General features: G+C 47.6%; 1 protein-coding gene across 5 annotated transcripts; it reads right to left on the bottom strand.

The window, feature by feature from the left end:
- Positions 1-5,046: 5,046 nt before the first annotated feature.
- SERBP1 (SERPINE1 mRNA binding protein 1) lies at positions 5,047-21,088 on the bottom strand. 5 transcript variants are annotated; one of them, XM_085231534.1, is made up of 10 exons: positions 20,575-21,086; positions 17,695-17,851; positions 16,495-16,632; positions 16,283-16,354; positions 15,628-15,702; positions 13,115-13,292; positions 10,093-10,140; positions 7,574-7,747; positions 6,601-6,639; positions 5,047-5,461 (listed from the first exon to the last, which is right to left on the bottom strand). In XM_085231534.1, the coding sequence occupies exons 1-10, from the start codon at positions 21,074-21,076 to the stop codon at positions 5,405-5,407; spliced, it is 1,440 nt and encodes a 479-aa protein (XP_085087660.1). In that variant the 5' UTR covers positions 21,077-21,086; the 3' UTR covers positions 5,047-5,404. The 5 variants fall into 5 exon arrangements, with proteins under 5 accessions (XP_085087660.1, XP_085087659.1, XP_085087663.1 ...); XM_085231533.1 differs by having other exon boundaries at positions 16,283-16,378; XM_085231537.1 differs by lacking the exon at positions 16,283-16,354 and having other exon boundaries at positions 20,575-21,088.
- Positions 21,089-21,734: the final 646 nt, after the last annotated feature.

A 21,734-nucleotide genomic window follows, 5' to 3' on the forward strand; every position in this document is an offset into this window, starting at 1 on the left:
CAAAGGCTTATTACCACCACCAGGTAATGGGGTTCTCTACCTCTGTACTGCAGCAGTACCTCCGCAGCAGGGCACCCACAAAGAAGCAGTGCATGTGCCCAGCACCTGCATTGTGCCAGAGAGGCCGTGCACTGCATCACAGTGCTGCCCTGGAAAGTGGCTTGATGATAAGAAACCGAGCAATAAGGAAACACTGAACACAATTCCTGCCCACGGAGCTTCCCAAAGCAAAGCAAAGGGCTCTGCTGGGAGAGCCCAAGGAGTAACACTGCAGGTACTAGGAACAGGACAGGCTGCACGAGCACCAGCATGCTGCCCTCCAGCAACCTCGTGCTGCTTCAGGGCTCCTCTGTAGCACCGAGACCGATTTTGAAGTGTTCCTGGCAGTGTTCGCCTGGTCTGCCTGTGCTCAGTGTGTGCTGCTGCCTCTCAGCACTGCTCCGGCACCCAGCGCTAGGCTCACCGGCAGCAGGACGCAGCCAAGCCCCTTTGCAGACATGGCAAGGGATTGCTCTCACAACGGGCCGTTCTTCCCATCAATTACCTCAGCAGCCCTCTGTGGACGGGAATACTTACCTTTCCTGTCCAACCACGTGACACGGGCTCACCACGCTCATGGCAGCTGTTGTGCATTGAAAAAGCGATTCCCAGATGTAGCAACAGATGCTCACGGCCAGGCCTCTTGTCCAGGAGCAGCACACATCCTTGTCAGGACAGCCCCCCAAGTCCGTCCCACCACACACCAACACAAGGCGTACGCTTCTCCCGCTCCCACCCACGACTTCCACAGGGGTGCCAGAACAGGATATGCTGATGTGCAGACTTGCAAATCAGATACAAGGAAGCTTCACAGCAGCTCCTGCAGTGCAGCCCACGTCACAGGATTATCAGTTTTGAGCTGTATTTCAGGATGGTATTTCCTCTTTGTACTTGCTCATGGCTCACTGCTGCCTCCCTGCTGGCCAGGAGCTCTGGGCTCAGCTGCTCATGGCCATACTCACACAGCACAGCAGAGGGAAGATGCATTTCCTTAGGAAAAAACGGCTTTCAGCAGAGGCCCAGAAGCAATCTGCAGAGCAGCTGCCTCCACTTGGCATCTTCATCCCAAACCAGCAAACGTGCACTGCCGTCCATCACGAAACAAAACTGCTGCTCACAGGCAGCAATGGCCGTCCCATCCAGCCCTGCACTGCTGTCACCCCACAGCGGGCTGCAGCCCGTGTCAGACATCCTCATCACTGAGCCGGGCCTTCAGCTGCTGCTTTTTCAGAGAACAGAAGCAACACTTCTACTTGCTCTCTGTGCAAGACAGCAGGAATCTACTTCCTCACCTCTAACTCAGTGCTACGGCTCAGAGCCAAGACCAAGGAGCCTGCTTAGCAGGATCTACAGATCCCTTCTCACACTGTTATGCTGAACTCCTGCCCACAGAACGGAGTAGCCTCATCTCACACCTATCTGTCCATACCTGAGCACCAGCACTGCCCAGCTCCACTCCTGCACTCACAGGGGCACAGCCCAACAGCCACCAGAACAGACACCAGAGGTACCAATCGTACCACCACTGAGCAGAAGGCAGCCTTATCAGCAAAAGCTTAGCAGAAAGGGAGAACAGCTTTGGTACTCCACATCCTCTTCATTCTTCGCTATCAGGTATTTCACCTGTGAAAATAACATGCAAGGTGGGCAAGGAAAGCACACACAGAAAGGCCTCCACCAAGGCAACAAAGCACAGCTGCCCACCTCTGCACAAGGCTGCTCACCTGGGAAGCATGCAGGATTTTTATTTTTATTTTTTTTTTGCATGTTACCAGCTCCACAATTACACTTCTGGGGTCTGGCAGCTCGTTCCAAGTTCTGATCCCCAGCCTGTGCCCAGGTATCTCCCACCTGGGAAGGCTGCCTGTGTGCCAGCCAGAAGCACACTGCCAGTACTTGGGTCACACCTCCTCAGCACCAGAGGAGAGCTGCCACGCTCTCCAAACTCCAGCTGGCAGCAACCCTTGCAAACACACTCGGGTGCCCATCACAGCAGATCTCTATCTCAAGACAGTCACACAAAACCACAACAGATATCCAGAACCAAAAGCAGCTGTTTTTAAAAATCACTATTTTATCACTCGCCTAATCCTGCACGCTGCCCCTCAGACAACAGCCAGCTGATCCTCACATCTATTAATCACAAATTGAACACTAGGATTCATTTTCTTCATTCTTCAAGTAGGTAACTCGACAAAGGGCTCCCTGGGAAGACTTAGTCCAGTTGGAGACAAGCATTACCAGCAGCAGGGACTGAGCCTGAGCTGCCCCCCCTGCCCCCCCCCCCCCCGCAGCCTCCTCAGCTGAGGCCACACCATCAGCTTTCCCCATCAGCTTCAAGCTCCCCAGCAAAGCACCACGATGGGCTTTCGCAGCCCCAAAAGCGATACGCCAAATGTCCCAGGGCACTCAGCTCCAGCTTGAGTGTATGGAGGGCCTGGAAAAGCAGAGCAGAGCATGGGCATGAAACAAAGGCAACGAGGTCCTCACGAGGACAGTAGAAAAGAAGCAGGTTAGCAAATGCTGCAAGTGTCAGCTTCAGGCATATGTCCTGCATTTATTAAAACAAGAGGTGAAGCTACGCAAACCAATCTCAATGGGCAAAACCGTTACAGTTAAGAGTGGTCTCAGCTCTTCCAACTGCAGACACCACCGTATATTCACACATTCTGATGTTTCATTTTCCTCAAAAATTGCCCGTTCCCACACAGCTAACACTTGCATTTATTGATCAGTCTCCCTTCCTCCCAGCATCAATCCATAAGATGAACTTTCATGCTCAAACCTCGCCATTGTTACGTTCGTAAGCCAATTTGCACCACGTGCTTTTCTCCCTCTCCAGTTTTTTCTGCTGGCCACCTGCTGAGAAACTGCTCGGATTTCAACAGGTTTAGTCCTCTGGATTTGGTGTGACAGCACAAGTGGCAAGCAAGAGGATAGAAGTCAGAAGTCACTACAGAGCAAGCTCACTCATCAGAAATGAGCTGCTCAACTCAGAGGGAGATGATTTCCCAAAGCAAAGTCTGATCCCAGCAATGGAAGTGGCACCATAGGAAGATCTGGACCACCTGGGGCAGAACCTAGATGAGACACTAATCTCAGTGGTTTCATCTCCATGGGTTTTCATGACATTTTTTAAAAGAGCATGAAAATAAACCTTTATTTCAGTTAACACCCACCAATATTAAAGATATATGTTCACAGCTTTAGTTCTTGACACGAATGGACTGAAAGAGGCAAATTTACATCTATCAGAACAGCAGACAGACCAATTTGAAGTACAAGCTGTCTTGAGCACCGCACGTGACGTGCCGTTCCGGGAACTGCTCTATTCTCTAAAGCAGAAGGGAAAGCTTCTGGCCAGCCCGGCCCCAAATGACCAACTGGACAGTCCAGAAGGCATCTGGAAAAAAGCAGAGTGACAACTGAAACAGCAGATACACAGTCTGGAGATGGGGAAGGCTTATGTTACAGAGAAAGCTTTTCTGTAAGTGTTTCTGCACGTCAAGGCAATTAGTTGTATTACTCAAGGCGTCCTAAAAGTGAAACTGCAGCACGTTCAACCAACTCACAGTGGGAGATGGAAGAGAAACACTCAGAGCTGGAAGGAGCGCAGCACCGAGCACCTGCCTGTCTGCTTAGTCGGGAGAAACGAACCAAGAGCTATCACCATCCACCAGCTGAAAGCCTGCCTCCTCCTCCCAGCCTGGTGCTTCGAACTGGCAGGTGAGAACACTAGGAAGTCTGATCTGATGGTATTAACAGTGGTTTACAACAAACACATCTGTAGAAAATAGTTCAGGGAAATCAAGCCAGCCAACGCCACGGTTAAGGAGTTCGGTATTACATAGTCAAAGGTCTCCCATACTTTTTGCCTGTCCTGTACAGCTTTTAAAAAAATAGGGCATTACCATTTGTTTTCTATCTACCTAGTTAAGAAACTACAAATGTTTTAAGCTGTCCAAAGTGTAAAACATTAAATAAAATGAGAATCCTGCTTCTAGTCTCCTACTAAACGCTGCAGATAAAAACCCTACGAAACCCTCCTTATTCATCATTCTCTGAACTGCTTTGGGGTACTGAAGTGGTAAGGTCCCCATTGGCAGGGGTTAAATTAAACCTACACGTTACTACAGGGATCCGAAGGATTTCTTACAATCGCTCTCTGGAAAACATTCATTTGTCAACCAGCAGTCCAACCTCAAACAGCACGCAGATGCAGAACAAAATTTAGACTGAAGGCGAAGCGCTGGGGTTCTGTTCTGCACCTTTCTGCATCACACACACACTGCAGTGCCCCGAGTCCTCCTGCCTCTTCCGCAGGGCTGTGGGTGTGTGCCGTGAGCACATGGGATCCCGCTGTCCTGGGGCACAGTGCCACAGCCCTAGAGGAGCACCAGAGCTGCAGCTGCCACCTCCCCCCCAGCTCTGCACAGGAGGAGAGGTGGCTCAGCTACAGGGCACCCTCCCATAGGAAAAGCAGAGGTGATTTAAAAGTTTTTTGTTTTTTTTTTTTTTTTCCTTTCCTTTTTGCCAACAAAGCTTCTTGTTCTGTTGAAGGAGGGAATAAAAAGGTAAGAAGGGTGAATGAAAAGTGTCACGCTAATTTTAAAACCTGTTTAGACCAAATATCCACGTATCGCTGCTGGATACACGGCTATGGAACCAGAACCCAATGTGCTTTGAGTATTTTTCAAGTATCTGGTAACAATTCTGTATAAAGCTTTTGTGTAAACAAACTACCAAGCAGATGAAAAATGACTGTTTTTCCAAGTTTGAAATTAAGCATTAAAACCGAAGTAACTCCAGGAGGTGGTATTTCAGACAGTGCTCAGTCTGCCAAATTAAAATGCCACATATCCCAAAAGAGCATGGGCCGATAAAAACCTGCTAAGCAGGAGCTAAGGGAACACAAGTAGTGTGCAAGGATTCAAATCCAGCTCGCAGTTAGGGGAAAATCTCTAAAATCCTGAATTAAAAAAAAAAAAACACAAATGAAGTGAAAGCTTTTAACTGGTACACACTGTTCACACCTATATTTCAAGTTTGGAAACGCATATTTTCAAGCAGCAATACAAAAAAGTATCCATGAAGAATGCATAATCTCTGAAAAAATTATGAAAACATCCCTGCTACCATTACATTTCTAAATACAAAACTGACTACCATATTGTTGCTTCTGTGTAGCGAGAGAAGTTCATTTTCGAAACAGATAAAATTCAGTCTTTAGGTGTGAATGGTATGAATGACAGTCTCCTTTTTTTTTTTTTTTTTTTTTAAATTTCTTAGTTGTTTAGGATCCTTAAGCATGCAAGCCTCGGAGAGGAAGGCCCGACGAGGGCAGGGTTGGCTTATGACATCCAGTTTAGGACAGAGCTGGGAAAGCCTCTGGGTCATCTACATCAGGAGCAGAAGCACTTGACTGAAAGAGAAACATCAGAAAGTTATCACCTCCAGCAGCACCCAGCCCTCCCGTTCCCATCCCTCACCCAGCACCGTGCCAGCAGCCAAGCATGGCAGTGCCAGGCACTGCTGACACAACTGTGCCATGGCACCACGGGCACGGGGCAAGGCCAAGCCCTTCCCTGCACAGGGAACCTGGGTGCCACCCCAGCAGCAGGGCACACAGTGGGACTCCCACCTTCTTTCTATAAGCTACGCTTATCCCACACAACTCTGAGTTTCAAAGAGGCAAGAAGCACAGCAGTCTTCAGCAGTTCAGTACTGGAAAAAGTACTACTACAAAAGCAACTTCTCATCTTCCCCCACGACAGGCAGTAAATTTTTGTTGGTCCCCCTTACCCCAGGGTCTAGGCAGCTTCCTCAACGCCTTCTTACAATAACACTACCTTTGGATGCACCAGAGGCACTAAGCAGACCAGAGCTGCACATGCCTAGAGCAGGAGCTTACAGCTTCTTTCCATTCTTAATCAGAGTGCACTCCACGTGGCTGCCACTGTTGCAGCAGCACACAACCACCAGCTCTCAACAAGGGAATGACTGAAGCACTACAGAACAGTGTTACTGGTTCAGCTCAACCTTCACGCATTTAACTTCCCCTGTTTACAAATTGTTAATAAAAAAAAAAAATAGACATCGTGCCAATCTATTCCTAAGAAGTCAGACACGTCAGCAAAAAGCCTCTTCAGTCCTCGCAGAGTATTTCTTCCCCAAAAGGCTCTCTACTGTGCCTAAAACAGCACTGCAATTAAATCCAAAAAGAAGGGACTTTGGAGTAGCCTTCACTTTCTGCATGAGAAATGTGGTGGGGAAAAAGAGTAGAAAGCATTTCCGAACAGGAACTGTGGAAGTTCCTGCAAGCATCTACATGTATCAAGGAGGAAGTGAAACGTAAAACCACTCCAATAACAGCTGCAGCAACATCTGCAGGTAAGACACACACTGCAGAATTGCCCTTGCCACAAACTAGAGTTAAGAAATAATAACAGGGCCTTCTGCATTCAGCCTATGTATCTTCAGGTACTGAAGCACAAAGCAGGAGGGCAGGCAGGACGGGAGCTCCCCACTCTGGGGAAGGCAGTGGCTGCAAAGATCACCCACCTGGTTGGGCGTGTGGATCACATCAAACTCCTTAACCAACTGGAAGGAAACAGAAAGTCAGCATCAAACAAGCTGCACATCTCAAAGTACCTCCCCTCCTCCTAGCATTCTTCTAGATGTCCTATTAGTGACGCGACTCAGAGCAAAATCCACCACAATTTTTATACCAATTCCTTATAATTTTTCTTACACTGCTGCCAGGAAAGAATTGTCCAACTAATAAACCTAAGCATTTAAAAAGATGCAGTGTAAAGAGAAAGTCAGCATCCCACAAAGGAAAGAACGAGCCAGACCAGTTTACATGACAAAAAGTGACACCACAGCCCAAACTCATCTTCTAGCAATCTGAGTACGTTTACAGCAAAAAAGTGATCGGAATTAAGTCAAACTTTGCTACAGCTACACAACTGTATGTCAGCTTCACACTTCTGCCCCAGGCAGTGCTTTTACCAATTATTTCCTCAGGGCTTTAGTACTACAGGTGGAAAAATATTCCTGCACACTAAGAAAAAATCATATTTTATTTCCATTGAATCCACCTAAATCCCTCAAACTGAAGACACATCACGCAGCCACAAACTTGTTTTCTTTCCCTCCCAGAGGTGACAGTGCAGATATTCTGTCCTCAGGGACTGACAGTACACTCAGGTCTGTCCAAGGAGTCATTTTTCAGGTTTAGATACAGCTGAAAAGAACTGTTTTTTTTTTTTTCCCCCCAATAGTAACCTACTCCTTACCTCTGGTTTTGTGCCTAGTTAGAAAGCTGCTGAACACTCAATCCTTTTGTCCTAACAGTGACCTAATTTTAAAGCAAACCTGCAAGAACAGACCTTTCACTTGGCTTTAAATGGAGCCTGATTTCTGAACAATTCCCCCCAGAACAAGAGTGTAGGGAAGGGAAAGTTCAAGTGCCACAAGCTCAGCTGCCTCACAGCCGAGAGCTCCGGCTGCTCACCTTGTCAGACCTGCTCACCTTGTCAGTCCTGCCCCCACGGCTGGCCCTGCCTCCACGTCCTCGGCCACCCCGGCCCCCTCGACCACCGCGTCCGGGGCGGCCGAGGTCTCCAAAGTTGATCTCCAGCTGGGATGTGATGTCGTTGGCAGGCTTACGGAAGTGGTGATCCATTACCGAGTCCTCAGCGTGAGCCTGAAACAAACCATTTTTTCCTGAGTAATCAGATCACCACCAAGTGTTTTCATCTGCAGCTGCACTCTTAGTAACGCAGCACCTGAGCTCACCTCCAAACGCACACCCTGAGTGTGAGATACAGCAGGAAGAGCAGTGAATCAATTGTATCACTTCTGCAGACACTACACAGAGAGCAAGCTGTGATCTTAACTTCGTTCAGGCGCTGGAACTTATTTGGTATCCCCAAGGCAATTCAGAGAAGCTCTGGCACTCTGTCACATTAACAAGTCTAAGCTTACCTGGGCCCCAACCATTCCAATACTTTGCTTTCCAGTATTTCACTTCCTCTCGTTTCATACCTGAGGAATCTTAAAGTTCTATTCATTCAAGTCTTGTGCAAAATGCACTCAATAAGTCATCTTTATTTTGCTCCATGAGTGCTTTGCATGTCCTCATTTGCTTCGTTTCGTGTTAAGCACTTCAAGCACTGGAAACCAAAAGAATCCCACCTTGGTATTCAGCCATAGCAAACAGTGGAAGAGGCACAAGCACAGTTCAGTCAGAATGTAACTAAGGTAACTAACACAATTAAGGCTAAAAAAGAACCCACCTCACAAATCCCACTGAGGAAGGACTCCTACCAGATTGCCATGACAAAACAATCTCTCACAGCTTGCTGGTGCATTCAGTGAAAAATCTCAAGACTTAAGCCCTGCATCCCACTGTGCAGAACAGACCAAGTATTTCAAGTCATTATACACCAAACATAACAAGCAACACGTGTTTTTGTTTCCACTACTCAGCATAATTGATTTGCTATATAAGCAACCCATTTTTGGCACCTACGATGACGTGCAGAATGTAGAATTGACCGCAGTGGATCAGATCAGTGCTGTCTCTTAAAAAGCCCAACCATCGTACTTTGGAAACATGACCATCCATGACTCTCTGACACCCTAACGTCTGGCTGAGCAATCGTTTGCTTTCTTCCCTACGTGCAGGAGCCACATGCAAGCTTAGGCATTCTGACCGTAAGTTACTTTTCTTGTGGTGTAGTTACACAATATACTGACTTTCTGACTTTCAAAGGCAACATACTGTGCAATTAAGTGCAACACCTCTTAATTATCTGTTGTGGATCCTTCACAGAGCAGCCAATGGATAAACAGAGGGCTGAAGTCAAAAGGCAGAAAGTTGCTTTTGGGGATGCCACGAGTCACTCGCAAGCACCAGAATGCACAGAGCCACCAAGAGTGCTCCCCCCATGCTAATGACCCCTTCCAAGCCCAGCTGGACGTGTGGCCTCCACAGCACCCACAGCTTAATTAGGCACACTGAGAAGTATTGCCCCATGCTGGTTTACTCCAAACGTGTTTCACTGGGATGTGTTCTGTGCAGCAGCTGCTCCCTAGAAGACTTCTGGTTTTACTGATCTGAAGCACTCTCATCCCTCAGATCTCTTCTCTGTGCTCCTGAAGCTGGCTTCAGCAGATATTTTTTGGACAAGTCATTCCACGTCTCTACCTGACAGCGCAAGCAGAATGACAATACTAAAGCAGAAGTACACCAGTGATTCAAATAGCAAGCGATGCCTCCCGTTATGGTTTTGATTCCTTTCCTACTGATGGTGTTTCACCTACTGTTTCAATCATCGCAGGATACGGAGATGTTATTTCCAACTTTTTGGCAGTCAAGAGACTCTCTTCCAAGAGGCAGAAGCAGTAGTTCTGTGCATCTACTTCCCTGCGCTGCTACTGCTTAAAAAAGAAACTCTACAGTCTACCAAAATACTGTATTTTTCCCAACGGAACCACTAAAGCCAGCAAGTAGCAAGTTCTGCGTATAACCTGAGAATTTCTTTATCCAAAATAACTCTAGCTAATTTAAAACACCAATACAAGACTTGGCACATCCTCCTCCTGTGCTTTGGTGGTAGAAGCCATACCACACAGATTGTCTGTTCTAAATCATCTTTGGAAGTACTTCATTTGTATGTACTGGCAACTCTCGATAGCGCTCTGATCTAAGATAGCTGCTTGAAGGCACTGCTACACTTGTGGATCTTGGGAAAGGCTGTCCAAAGCTTTAAGAACAAGTCCCTAATGGGAAGTGAGCCAAAGCAGACAGCAAGATATGGAAAAACAGCAACAGAAAATAAGAGACTCATGATGGAAGTGTTTATGGGATGATCAAGGAGAAAAGGCACTAATTATGGAGGGCCCTACAGTGCAGTGAGACAACAGGCACGGACAGAAAAGCTCCATATTCTCTGCGTTTGTTGTTTCTTTATGTCAAAGCCCTTCATTTCAGAAGGGGCTCAGGTCAAAAACATGTATCACCAGTTAGATAGAAAGGATCAGTACCTCATTTGACTCCAGCAGACTCCCCTGCATTTCTGTCATCGCCTTTGTCTGATGAAAGTTGCGTGTCCACATCAAAGTGACAAAAGGAACAAAGGGAGAAAACAAAAGGAAGAAATGAGACTCAACTACATATAGAAACAACACGTAATAAGGTCACATGAACTTGCTGGATACAGATGGCACTGAGCACACGAAGCAGCAAAAGGATGGGAGCAGAAGTTGTGCAAGCATCCAGAAGGAGCAGAGGATGGATTTATACCAGGAGGCAAAGAGAAATCTTGGGTTGGAAATAAGAAGTTGTTTAATATGAGCTGTTGGGAACTCCACATGCAGACCAATCTCCTGCACCTCACTACACCGGGCCCACAGACCTGTACAGACAGATGGCACAGGTTGAGGGTGGTTTCAAGTAATTACTCTCAATGAAAAAAGAGTTTCTGCACAGTCTGGATTTGAGTGGTTCCTACACACTTTGCAAAGATGATTGACTGTGTTCCAATACTTGCTTCTCATCTTCCACTGTCATCTCCTCTCTAAGAAAGTGATGAGAGTACAAAGGTTTAAAGGCACAAGGAAGTGGCACAGCACAACAGATATGACGAGCAGGAACTCATTCACTGGTGGATGAAACTCTCCAGGAGCTGCTCTGAATAACTGGAACAAGTCTTAAAATTTCTTCACAACTCAACTTCCCATTATTTGTTCAGTAGGACTTGAAGTACTCAATCACAAAGTCACTTGCAGGGAAGGAAAAGGATCACAACCCAGCCTTCTGGAAAGATTCTCATCAGACGAGGGCTGCCAGTACATGTGGATTTCATATTAAACCAGCAAGAATCCGAGACAGTACGAAGAGTTTGTTGTACAGCACATGGGACAGATGGGAAAGACCCGAGATACAGCCAAGCACTTCAGTCTTCTGTGAAGAACATGAGGAGGAGGAGAGCCTTGTGAAGGAGATAGGGTAGATGAGCAGCACTGGGTCCTCACACGTTTCCTTTACCAACATTTCCTAGGACATTCCCAGGAGTTCTGAGAATGCGGCCCTTGTGACACTTCAACTTCTCAGAAAAATCTGCACGTGCACATTGTCATTATTCAGCCCTAAGGGTTAGGAAGATGTGGGTCTGAAACCCAGAATTTACCCATACCCAAGTCACTTCCACACACCCACCACTCTCATTGCCCAGCACAGAAACTTCCACCAACCTCGTGACTCAGAAGAATGTCCAAGACAACAGAGAGCAAGAACAGCAGGTGGTGAGCAGCTTTGTTCACAACTCCTAGTTATTCTACCTTCTCTACCTGTTCACAAAGGAACTGCAGAGAAAGCTTGCCCAACACCTGTGTTTTAAGAACAGTTCTGCTACAACACTTAGGAAAGGAAAAACACTTTCCCAAGAGATCAGCGAACTATGAAGGAACAAAACGAGACATTTGCTGGACAAGTTTAGAAGAGTCTATTAATGGCAGTTTTGTTTGTATCTCCCTTCTGTGCTCATACAGCAGGGAATGGTTATCTCAGGAGTATCTGATTTGTTTATTTCAAGAGAAATCAGCTAAACACACCTCAGAAAGAGCAATGTGCTCACTTCAGCATTCCATGAGAGAATTCTGATGTAAGAAAGAAGTTTGAGAAACAGAATAAACTACTGCTTCAGTTTTCAGAAGGAAAATAAGAGCAAAGAGCTTTCCAGCTTCTTAATTACTCAGGAGTACAACCATCTCATCACACTATCATACGTTCAGATATGTCTGGGGAAAAAATATTCCATCTACCACTGACACATAGTCACGTATCTTTGCTCCGTGGAGACTGGAGTGGGGGAGGAAGATGTCCAGACACGCTCAGTGACTACAGGTGTGTTACATTTACATATCTTGCTTGGTACATCTCTTTAACCTTACTCCTCTAAGCAATTTTTAGTCTAACTTAAGTTCTGATTCCTATCCAAGCTAGGGAAAGTAGCAGAGTAGGAAAATTTCAAACACTGAGCAGCTTAAGGAAAATAAAAAGAACCAATCTACTTTACACAGCAGAAAAATAAATGGCATGATTGTGTCTTAAACTCATTCCAATCTCAGTAGATTAGAAATGGAGTTCTCATGGTAAGTGATGAACAGTGCTCCCCCAGCTGTATGGCACGTCCCATCTTACGAGAGATAAAACGACAAGGTGTGAAAAGCAGAGACACACATTGGAACATCAAACAGCGTATTGCACACTACTTCATTACTTCAAAAGGAGTCAGAACCATCTGCAGCACAGGGCTGAAGGCCACTGATTAACAGTGTTAAAACCAAAGATTTAATGGTCCTTTCAGCTTCTGAAACTGAATCCAGCCGTTAGAGCCCAGCATTAGGAAACAAAGCTCTCTGCACTGCTCTCCTCCCTAAAGCGGGACAATGTGTTTCTCTCTGCCACACTCACGCCTTTAAAAGAAGTTGGTTGTTATTACAAAGTATTTGAGAAATTACAATTTTCAAGTGATTCTACACAACTGTGTTGACACATAGAAGCTCAATTCAACTGGTTTCTATAAAACAGAGGCACTTGGCTGGGTAACCCTACAGAATTACAAGTTACCTAGGTTAAAACTTCTGACCAGGTGTAGGCATAACCCCTATTTTTTCAGTCCTACACAAAATTTAGCAAGACCAACACAGTGATACAATAAACTCCTATTTAAAAAAAATGGAAAAAAATGTTCCCACTAAGAGGCAATCCTTACAAAGCTCCCTGCCCAGCTGCAGTATTCCAGTCTTCTCTCTTAATGGTCAGGTTATAACACAGTGTATGTCAGCTTAAGAATATAGAACAACTGTGAAAACTAACCACAGGAAGAACAGCAACTAACACTACTGTACAGCTGCAGTTTTCTGTAAGAGAAGTTGTTCTCACTTTATGAACTTTGACAGAAAGGTCAGCTTGCCAAAGAACAGAGCTTACACTCCAAGAAGTACATATTATTAGAAAAACCTATACAATTTGGACACTAGCAAATAGCAAAAATCACTTTACCTCCTCGCTCTTTGACTTGTGAAGAACAAATCCTTTTTTCCATTGCCCATCAGCACCCTCATTTGGTTTACGGATGTTGAACTCAACCTTTGCACGATCCTTACTTTGAATAGCTTTCCATTCGTCCAGGGTCATTTCCTTAGGACCTTCCTCCTTAACTTCTTCAACCTCATTTTCCCTGCAGTAAATTCATGGATATTACTTACGATCATGGCTTAGAACCCATTCCCTATACACAGTGAATTCAAAAACAGCTCTAATCAGCACCAGATTATAATAAACATTACACACACACACACACACACACACACACACACACTGCAATGCTATTATTTTGTTTCAGATTTATGTATTAAAAACTCAATTCCAACACTCAACAAACACACATGAAAATTTATCTCCTTTAGCTAAATATCACAGCCAGACACCTTTTAAAACATAAATGGTGACCACAGCAACGTTTTAAAATTAACATTGATCCTTGCTGTCTGTTCCCAGTACTAATGGCCCTTGTCCTTGCAAATATAAAAGCCTATTTTTCCATGAGACTTGTTTGGAGCTTTCTTCCCTCCTCCAAGAGACCTGCCTCCCCATGTGCCCAGTTGGGCAGTGAGATGGCACCTGCTCTTACCGTAATCCTCAAGACTCTGTTGTTGTTGTTGTTGATTTGCAAGGTCTGCTTCTTTGACTTGATTAAAAGCAGCTATTAGTATACCAGGTAACCAAAACAGTTTCTGCTTTTGGCTAACTTGAAAAAACAACTGCATAAAAACGTAGGTCCTTGGTAGATGCATCACCTATTGTAAAGTTCTGGCACCCCAGCTTCTGCCAAAGAGCTATTTTTAAGTAAAATGCACAACCACTATGTTCAGTAACAGATCATGTTCCAACTACTCAGGCAATCAATCCTCCAGTCATTCTTTGGTGTGTTTATGCAACTCTATTTGATTTATGAGCTACTCTGCCATTATAGAAAAGCAGTGCCATGTATGTGCAGCAAAAACATCGTGAATGCATCAACTCAAGAGAAAAGGTCTTTCCTGCAGCATGTAATAATGCAGAGGGTTTAATGTCAAAATCAGTGCATTTCATTTTACTCAATGTAGGAGAAAATGACTTTATGTGATACCTGCAGAGCCATGCTTACTGCTCACTGCAAAGGCACTGCCCCCTGGACTTCTCCTTATTCTGTAAAGCATCCTACAGCTCCACTGAAACATTTAGAGATCCAAAACAGCCAACTTGGAAGCAAAGACATGTAAGGATGCTTCCCTGCAAAGATGACTGATGGACTGCAACAAGAGTTGTATACTCAAAGCAGAATACATCTTCTGAAGTCTTCCAGAAGAAAACCACCCACACAGCCAGCCTGCAGAATGCTGCAGATACTGACCCACCCTTGTGCAGATCAGTAACCTGGTCAAGCAGCAGGCACCACTTCTAATAAAGAGCCAAGAAATACTGCACACTCAGAAAATCTCAGAGAGAGATGGTATAGGTTGAAATGGACTCCAAAGAGGACCTGGTTCCAACACCCTTTATGTGGGCACAGAGATCTGCAGTACTCTTTTTTCCTCCAATACGAGCTACATGCATTTTCTGACCACTGCTGCAGCAGCTCTAATTCCTTAAAACTGCTCAGGTTCTTTCTGTTCACAAGGCAACCCTTAACCACAGGCATCTACAACCTTGCAGGAGTGATGGCACTTAGCAAGTAGGTAAAGCACGTCCCTGCCTCACTCTCCACTCAGTCACTGTTTCACTGGTAACCAAAGCTACTAGTGAGGAAATCGAGCTACAGGATTCCACATTAGAAATCTTTGGCAAACAAGCATCTAAAAGAAATGTTTTCTATTGTTTGCCATTTTCTTTTGAATCCAGCAGAGAACATGCACTCATTGAGATACTGCATTTTCATAAAAACCTGTATCCCTCCAAATCAACTCCAAGTAACTAAGTAACAGTTGTGGGAATTATTCCACTCACTGACTAGTTGCTTTATTTCCCCTTAACAGCGTCCAAGAGAAAACAGAAGCAATGGAGAGACAGAAGCAACGGAGTTAACTTCTTTGAGAACTGCACACATGCACAGAAGATGGAAAGAGTGAGAGACAACCTTTCTTCTACAGGCCAGCCACACAGCCTCAGCAGTTCTGAGAAACTAAGTGCCTCCCATTGGCAGAACATTCCGTCCCCTGGTTGTTCTGGGTAGTTATGAGCATGGTTGCTTTTGGATTTGGTACTTACAGTTGTAATCCTGAGATTACACACTACAACAGGTTATTAATAACTAAATCTGAAAGCAACCTAAGAGCTTGCAATACACTAATAGCTTAAAACTTGACATCTAGAAGTTATCTTTAAAGAGAGTTCTTCAGCAGCATGACTGATTTTGTATCCACTGACATATAAAGTGAATATGGCAAAACAGAAGTAAAACTGTCAGGGAGTAAAAGCAAAGCAGTGATACCTTTGAGGCAACCAGAGAACACGACAGAAGGGGACACACTCACTTGTTTTCAGAATCAGCAGGCGGATGTTCCTCTCCCTCTGGCGTTTCCTCAGTTACAGCAGACTGATCCAATTCGCTGTAATTACAGTTGGGTTTTGTTTGTTTTGCTGTTTAAGTTCATGCCTATTTAAAACTATGCAAGATGAATGCCTAAGTTCCATAGCACGTTTACACAGCTTACTGTTCTTTAAAAAGAACTACTTCTTAGTGAAGTAGTTCTTGGTGCTCCCCCTGCCTTTTAACACTCTGAGCTTTCCTTCTTCCCATTCCTCCCCAACACTGAGTCATACCCATTCTGAATGTCTCCCATCAAAGCTTGAGACAAAACACATCTGGATATTAAAAATGCTGCATTCAATGTGATACTTGGGAAAAAAGCCTGCTTAGTTAAAGCTGTTGTTTAATTTTTAGTAAAATAAGGATCGTTCGAAGAACAGCAGAAAACGGCTCCCTATTTTAAACTTCCCCACAATTCTAGTTTTAGAAATGGAAGCCATCTCATCTATCTGTAATTCACCACATTCTGAAGTCATCCGTTTCTTTCATAGCATACCACAAACCCCCAAAATCTAAAGGAAAAAAGGCCACCAAATCTTTACGCTGTGAGAGTTAGGATTTAACATTGATAGATCTCTGAGCAATCAGTGATTACTAACGTGAGTTCGTCTTTGACGGTTCCCCAGTTGTGTGATCCACTGCCACCTCGCTTGTCCTCGTGCTTTAGGCCGCTGAAATGCGAATGTGAAACAGAACTAACAAAACTGAGTTAACATTATAGTGTCCAGATACAGAAATTCAAAGACATTTTGAGCCATATATTAATAGTAAAGAATAGCTGAGGAAGCTCTAGGAAAAGCTAAAGACTTACGATCTATCGCTGCCACTATGTCTGTCAAATTCACGTTTGCCACGAGAGTCAAACCCATCTCCTCTGCCCATCCCACGGCCACGGCCACGGCCTCTTCCAAGTCCACCACGTCCACGCATCGGTCGGTCCAGGATGGGTCTACAAGAAAAGGTCACACTTCAGTATTCCCCCTCCCAAGCTTTCAACACAGCTTTCAAGTTTCTCTTATCATGAGAATGTGGCTCACTTTTCCTTTGATTATCTGGACCACAAGGGTGGTTAAACACTGGAGCAGGCTTCTGAGTAAGGTGCTTAGCACCCACTCCTCTCAGCACTCCAGGAGCACCAGAACAATGCCCCAATTAATGTTCTGCTTTTGGCTAGCCCTGCAGCCACACACCTGGATTCAAGGATCTCTGTAGGTCTCTCCCTTCCAACTGAACTAATTCTAACTATTGACAGTCTAATTTTAAGGTTGATCTATAGGACTGGAGAAAAACCATATGTAATGCTGCTCTCCACATTTCAGGAACTGAACAAATGCTTTGTCTGCATCTCCTGCCCACTGTTCCCAAATTTAGCCTTTCTGTTGCATTATGTCACTTGCTGATGCCACAATCTCGCATTCAGCTACCTTACTTTTAAAAGTACTTCAACACTGACCATTAAAATGCTAACATTTGAAGACTGTTTTCAAAACTCTTGAATTCTGGACCCAGTGTGACACTCGGTCCCTCTAGCCACGAGCTGGTTTCATTGCTTCCACACCTGAAGCCACTGGAGCCAAAGAAGTATGAACACCTACATGGACAAACCCACATTGGCTTGAGGTTAACTGCACAAGTGAAGCAACAGCTGTAACAGCAAACGGATCTCATCCTGCAGGCAAAAGCTACGCTTCAGTTCCTCTTCTGTCCTCTGTGTTATGGATGTTCAGAAATACACCGAGGATCTTACTGATTTACACCATGCTTTTTGTCAAACTAACGAATTCTTCACATTATGTGATTCCTGGTAAAAATTTGAGCCACATTTGTAAATGAAATCACACAATGGGAAAGTACCCTATGCTGGCACAGGTGAGTCTTTCGATCGACAAATGGCATTTAATCACTTTAATTCTAACAGTTTTTGCTTGGCTTTTAAGCTTAGTAGCAGAAGAAAGGACAGCTCCACTCCAGGGTATCACCACATTCTGCATCACGCAAGGCACATTCTTACTTATCAACAGAGAATTCTCCTCCTTCGCCCTTCTCATCGGCAGGTTTATCAAATCGGCGCTCACGAGGAGGTCGTCTCTCAGGTCTCCTGTCAATGGGTTTGCCTTCGCCCTGCTGCTGCTGCTGCTGATCAGGCCTCCTGCCAATGCGCCTTATCCCTGCAACAGGAGCAAAACACACCAACGGAATGCAGAGCTGCTCCGGGACAGATACTGCTGGCAGCACTGTCAAACAAAGATGAACGTGAGCTGAAATTCAGGCTTTTCTTCTAACCCTGTGACCACACAATCTTAGGAACGATATCTTTATAAGAAGGTCACTGCAGATCGTTTGACTCTAATTGACGTTTTTACGCAGCCTTTCAATCAAGCTGCATTTTGTCCAAGCATGTTCTCTTACGCTACTGTGGGAAACAAGACCTGTCAGAGTGCACAAACACCACAGATCCGTATTCAAACGATCGGCTTTCAAAGAAGGATCAAGATAAGCAAGTTCTGTATTCTTTCTCCAAAGGGTATTTTTCAGGTAGAACATGTGCTTTCTATTTGATGTGCACCGAAACAAGGCCAGCAGCTTCCCAGAACCAAGCCCCCACAACAGCCACCCTGTTTCATCCTACCACGCTCTGCCTGGAAGCATTTAGTCAGACGGAGCACCCGGGGCTGTGCTGTTCAGAAAGCCCACTCCCCTGTCTGATGGCACCCACATCCCACAAGCCTGGCAGCACAGCAGACACAGCTCAGTGCCTCGGGATGACTCGATGTGCTGCTGCTCACAGCCCCACATGCTGACGGACAAAGGCTCAGCCAGCAGTGAGCTGCACACAGCTCGAGAGCTGCGCTGCTGCAACGTCAAGCAACCCTGCCTCCATTTCTACACTTTCTGAAGTCGCCCAGAATAACCATTCCCCATACTGTCTTCCCCACTATGACATCTGAAGGGTCTTAAGTACTTTTTTCCCATTCATCTTTACTACTTCTTAAGAAGACCCATGCAAACTCCTTCACGTGCAGTGACACCATCATCTTCTCAAAACACACGGGAAACAAAACCCTCAGCAAACACCACCCCCAGGGCTGCCTCAAAAACGGAGCTGCTACTTAAAAAAAGTCAGCTTTTAATATTCCCAAAGACAGCAGTTCCTGCCAAACAAGCAGTGCTGCACCTGGGTGGGGCCCTGAAGTTACAGCTGTAATGATATATCCACGCCAACACGCCCAGACTAACAAAGCCTCCTTACCTGACACGCTGTGCTGAGCGCACATGCTTGCATGACAGACACTGCTTGCTCAGTAAGGCTCGCTCCCTGCAAAAACACAGCAGCCTCAACCCCTACTCATCCCCAGGAGAGCCACTTAGTTGTAGAGGCACAGCAGAGTCAGTTGTGCCATGCTGAGGCACGCTGCAGGGCTGCAACACATGATCCAACGTCAAGTGTAGCACCTTATGCTCAGCATGGGGCTCCCAGGAGCCAAACTGACAACGCATGGCATTATACTGCAGAACCCACAAGCAGTAACGCACCAAACAACTGCACCTTGCAGAGCACTGCTGCAACAGCAGGCCAGGGTGTCTGTTTCATTGCTATAATAAGCCACAAAAGACTCCTTGTCACAACAAAGCACTGCTCGTTCTTGAAAGTCAACGTGAGAACCGGGAGGTGACTGCTCCCGAGCTGTGCCCTGGCCAAGCACGCTGCTACATCTCATTGCATGGGCTCCCACTGCCAGCCCACAGCTGACCCACTCCCATGGGGGACACGAGCTCCAGGAACCACCACTCAGGACAAAGTACCATACTCCGCCTCAGGAAAATAATCCCACACTGGGAAGCACAAAACATCCACAGGCAAAGAACGCTGCAACAGCTCCCAGGTGCTGCCTGGTGTTCTCTCACTATCCAGCAGGCGCACCTTCTAGTATCACATATTAACTTCTTTCTTAAAGCCCAGTGTAACCCAAACCCCCACACGGGGTGCTGCACAGCCACCTGCGTGCACAAAGCTCCTGCTTGTCACGCGGCCCTCTGTCACACCGACTCCTCTGTCACAGCTTATTTATTCAGCCTGTGTGCACTTCCAAAAGCCAGAATGCCCCGGTGAGATGGCTCCGGGGTCGCACAGACGGGACAGAGGATGCGAGTTATTAACCAAGCACGCGTTGTTCCTACCGACTCAGTTCTCACTGCTGCACAAAAATGAGTGACTTCTGCTCAGAGCCTGACACACACCTGCACCCACTGACTGTCCGGAGCTCACGTGGAGGTTCTTCTAATTCCTGCTGCTTCCATCGCAGAACCCCAGGATCCCAGCATGGCGGGGTTCGAAGGGCCCCCACCCCCATGGCTGAGTGCCCCCACCAGCTCCAGCTGCCCAGGACCCATCGGTGGCTTCGGCACCTCCAGGGTTGGGACAGCAGCTCTGGACAGCGGTGCCAGGGCCTCACTGCCTTCGGGGAACGAACTTCCCCCTTACGTCTGAACTAAATCTCCCCTCTTTTAGCTGAAAGCCATTCCCCCTCGTCCCATCACCACCTGCCCGCGCAGAAGTCGCTCACGAGTTTACCAGCTCCCTGCAGTACCAAAGGTCGCCCGACCCCTTCCCTCGCCCACACCAAACCCACCCACGGGGACACCGGGACACCCCACGCGCTCCTCCATTTTGGGGCCGCGGCCACGTGCGGTTCCGCGGGGCTCTCCGGGGCCGCCCCCCCGCGCCACGCGGCCCCGCTCCCGCCACGTGCGCGCCGCGGGCCGGGGGCCGCTCCCTCCTTCCCTCCCTCCCTCCTTCGCCGCCCGCTTCCCTCCCTCCCTCCCTCCCGGCCGGGCCCGTCGCTTCCCGCCGCCGCCTTTGTGCGCTCCCGCGGGCCCCGCCGGCGCTCACCCTCCTTCCGCAGCGGCGCTCCGGGCTGCCCGCCGCCCTCCTCCCGGCGCTCTCCCCCGGCGGAGGCGGCGAAGGGCGGCAGCGGGTTCTTGCGCTCCTTCTGGGACTCCCTGCGCAGCTGCTTGGCCGCGCTGCCCGCTCCGCCGCCCGATCCCGCCTGGCCCGGCCCTCCGCCGCCGGCACCGCCCGAGGAGTTGCTCTGCGCCCCCGCCGGGCCTCCTCGGGCCCCGCCGCCCCCCTGGGCCCCGCCGCCGCCGCCGCTCTCTTTCCGCCGACTCTCGGCCGCCCGCAGCACCTCGAAGGGGTCGGACTCGTCATCAAAGAGCTGGTCGAAGCGGTTGGTGACGACGCAGCCGAAGCCCTCCTGCAGGTGTCCGGGCATGATGGGCCCCCGTCGGCGGGATCCTGCTCCGATGCTGCCGGGCCCCCCCGCGCCCTGCTCGCTACCGCACAAGATGGCCGGCCGCGAAGAGACCCGCTTCTCTTCCGGCGCCGGGCACATCCGGGCACCTCACCCCGCGCGGGGCGCGCCGGGACTTGGAGGCGGCCCGCGCCCAACGCCGCGCGCGCGCGGACGGCGAACTACAACTCCCGGCGTGCTCCGCGCCGCCATTGTGTGGGGCCGCGGGCGGGCGGAGGCCGCCATGGCTGCGGCGTGGGCGGGCGGCGCGGCTCTGGGCTGGGCGGGAGCGCAGCGAGTTGTGCGCGCGAAAACAAACCCACCTCCACACGAATAAACGCACGGGCGCTCTGAAACATTGTGCCCTTAAAATGCCTCAAGCCACAAATCTGCGTTCAATCGAGCTGGCTGTGACAGCTTGTGCTTGGCTATACGGCGCCCAAGCGGAGCCGTGATCCCGCCGTGATCCCCCTCCGCGCTGGCGTACGGGGCTTAGAGCTGCCGTGGAAGTCACCGTTACCTCGAGCTCTGAGGTGGAATACTTCCTAGCTGGAATACTTACATTACGGATCGTACTCAAATAATTACCACATACACACCGTTAGAAGACGATATCAAGTGGGCCAGAAATATTTGCAGTACTAATTAGCCCTGCTGATAGCCAGTGGAAATGATAAATGTGCTGAGAATTAAAACGTACTTCACTGGCACATATTTGACATTTCTTCCTAAAATATCACTAAATACGCGTCAGACCCTC

This window comes from Meleagris gallopavo, chromosome 10 (assembly GCF_905368555.1).
Source record: "Meleagris gallopavo chromosome 10, MGAL_WU_HG_1.1, whole genome shotgun sequence".
NCBI classification, from domain to species: domain Eukaryota; kingdom Metazoa; phylum Chordata; class Aves; order Galliformes; family Phasianidae; genus Meleagris; species Meleagris gallopavo.

What these genes read in the sequence shown, in the direction of transcription:
- SERBP1 (XM_085231533.1), bottom strand. Translation starts at nt 21,076, where the DNA reads ATGTGCCCGGCGCCGGAAGAGAAGCGGGTCTCTTCGCGGCCGGCCATC. An exon ending in ACCGTCAAAGACGAACTCAC is followed by an intron (nt 15,703 to 16,282) that starts GTTAGTAATCAC and finishes CTGTAATTACAG; the next exon opens with CGAATTGGATCAGTCTGCTG. An exon ending in GTCTGCTGGAGTCAAATGAG is followed by an intron (nt 7,748 to 10,092) that starts GTACTGATCCTT and finishes GGTTTGTTTCAG; the next exon opens with GCTCACGCTGAGGACTCGGT.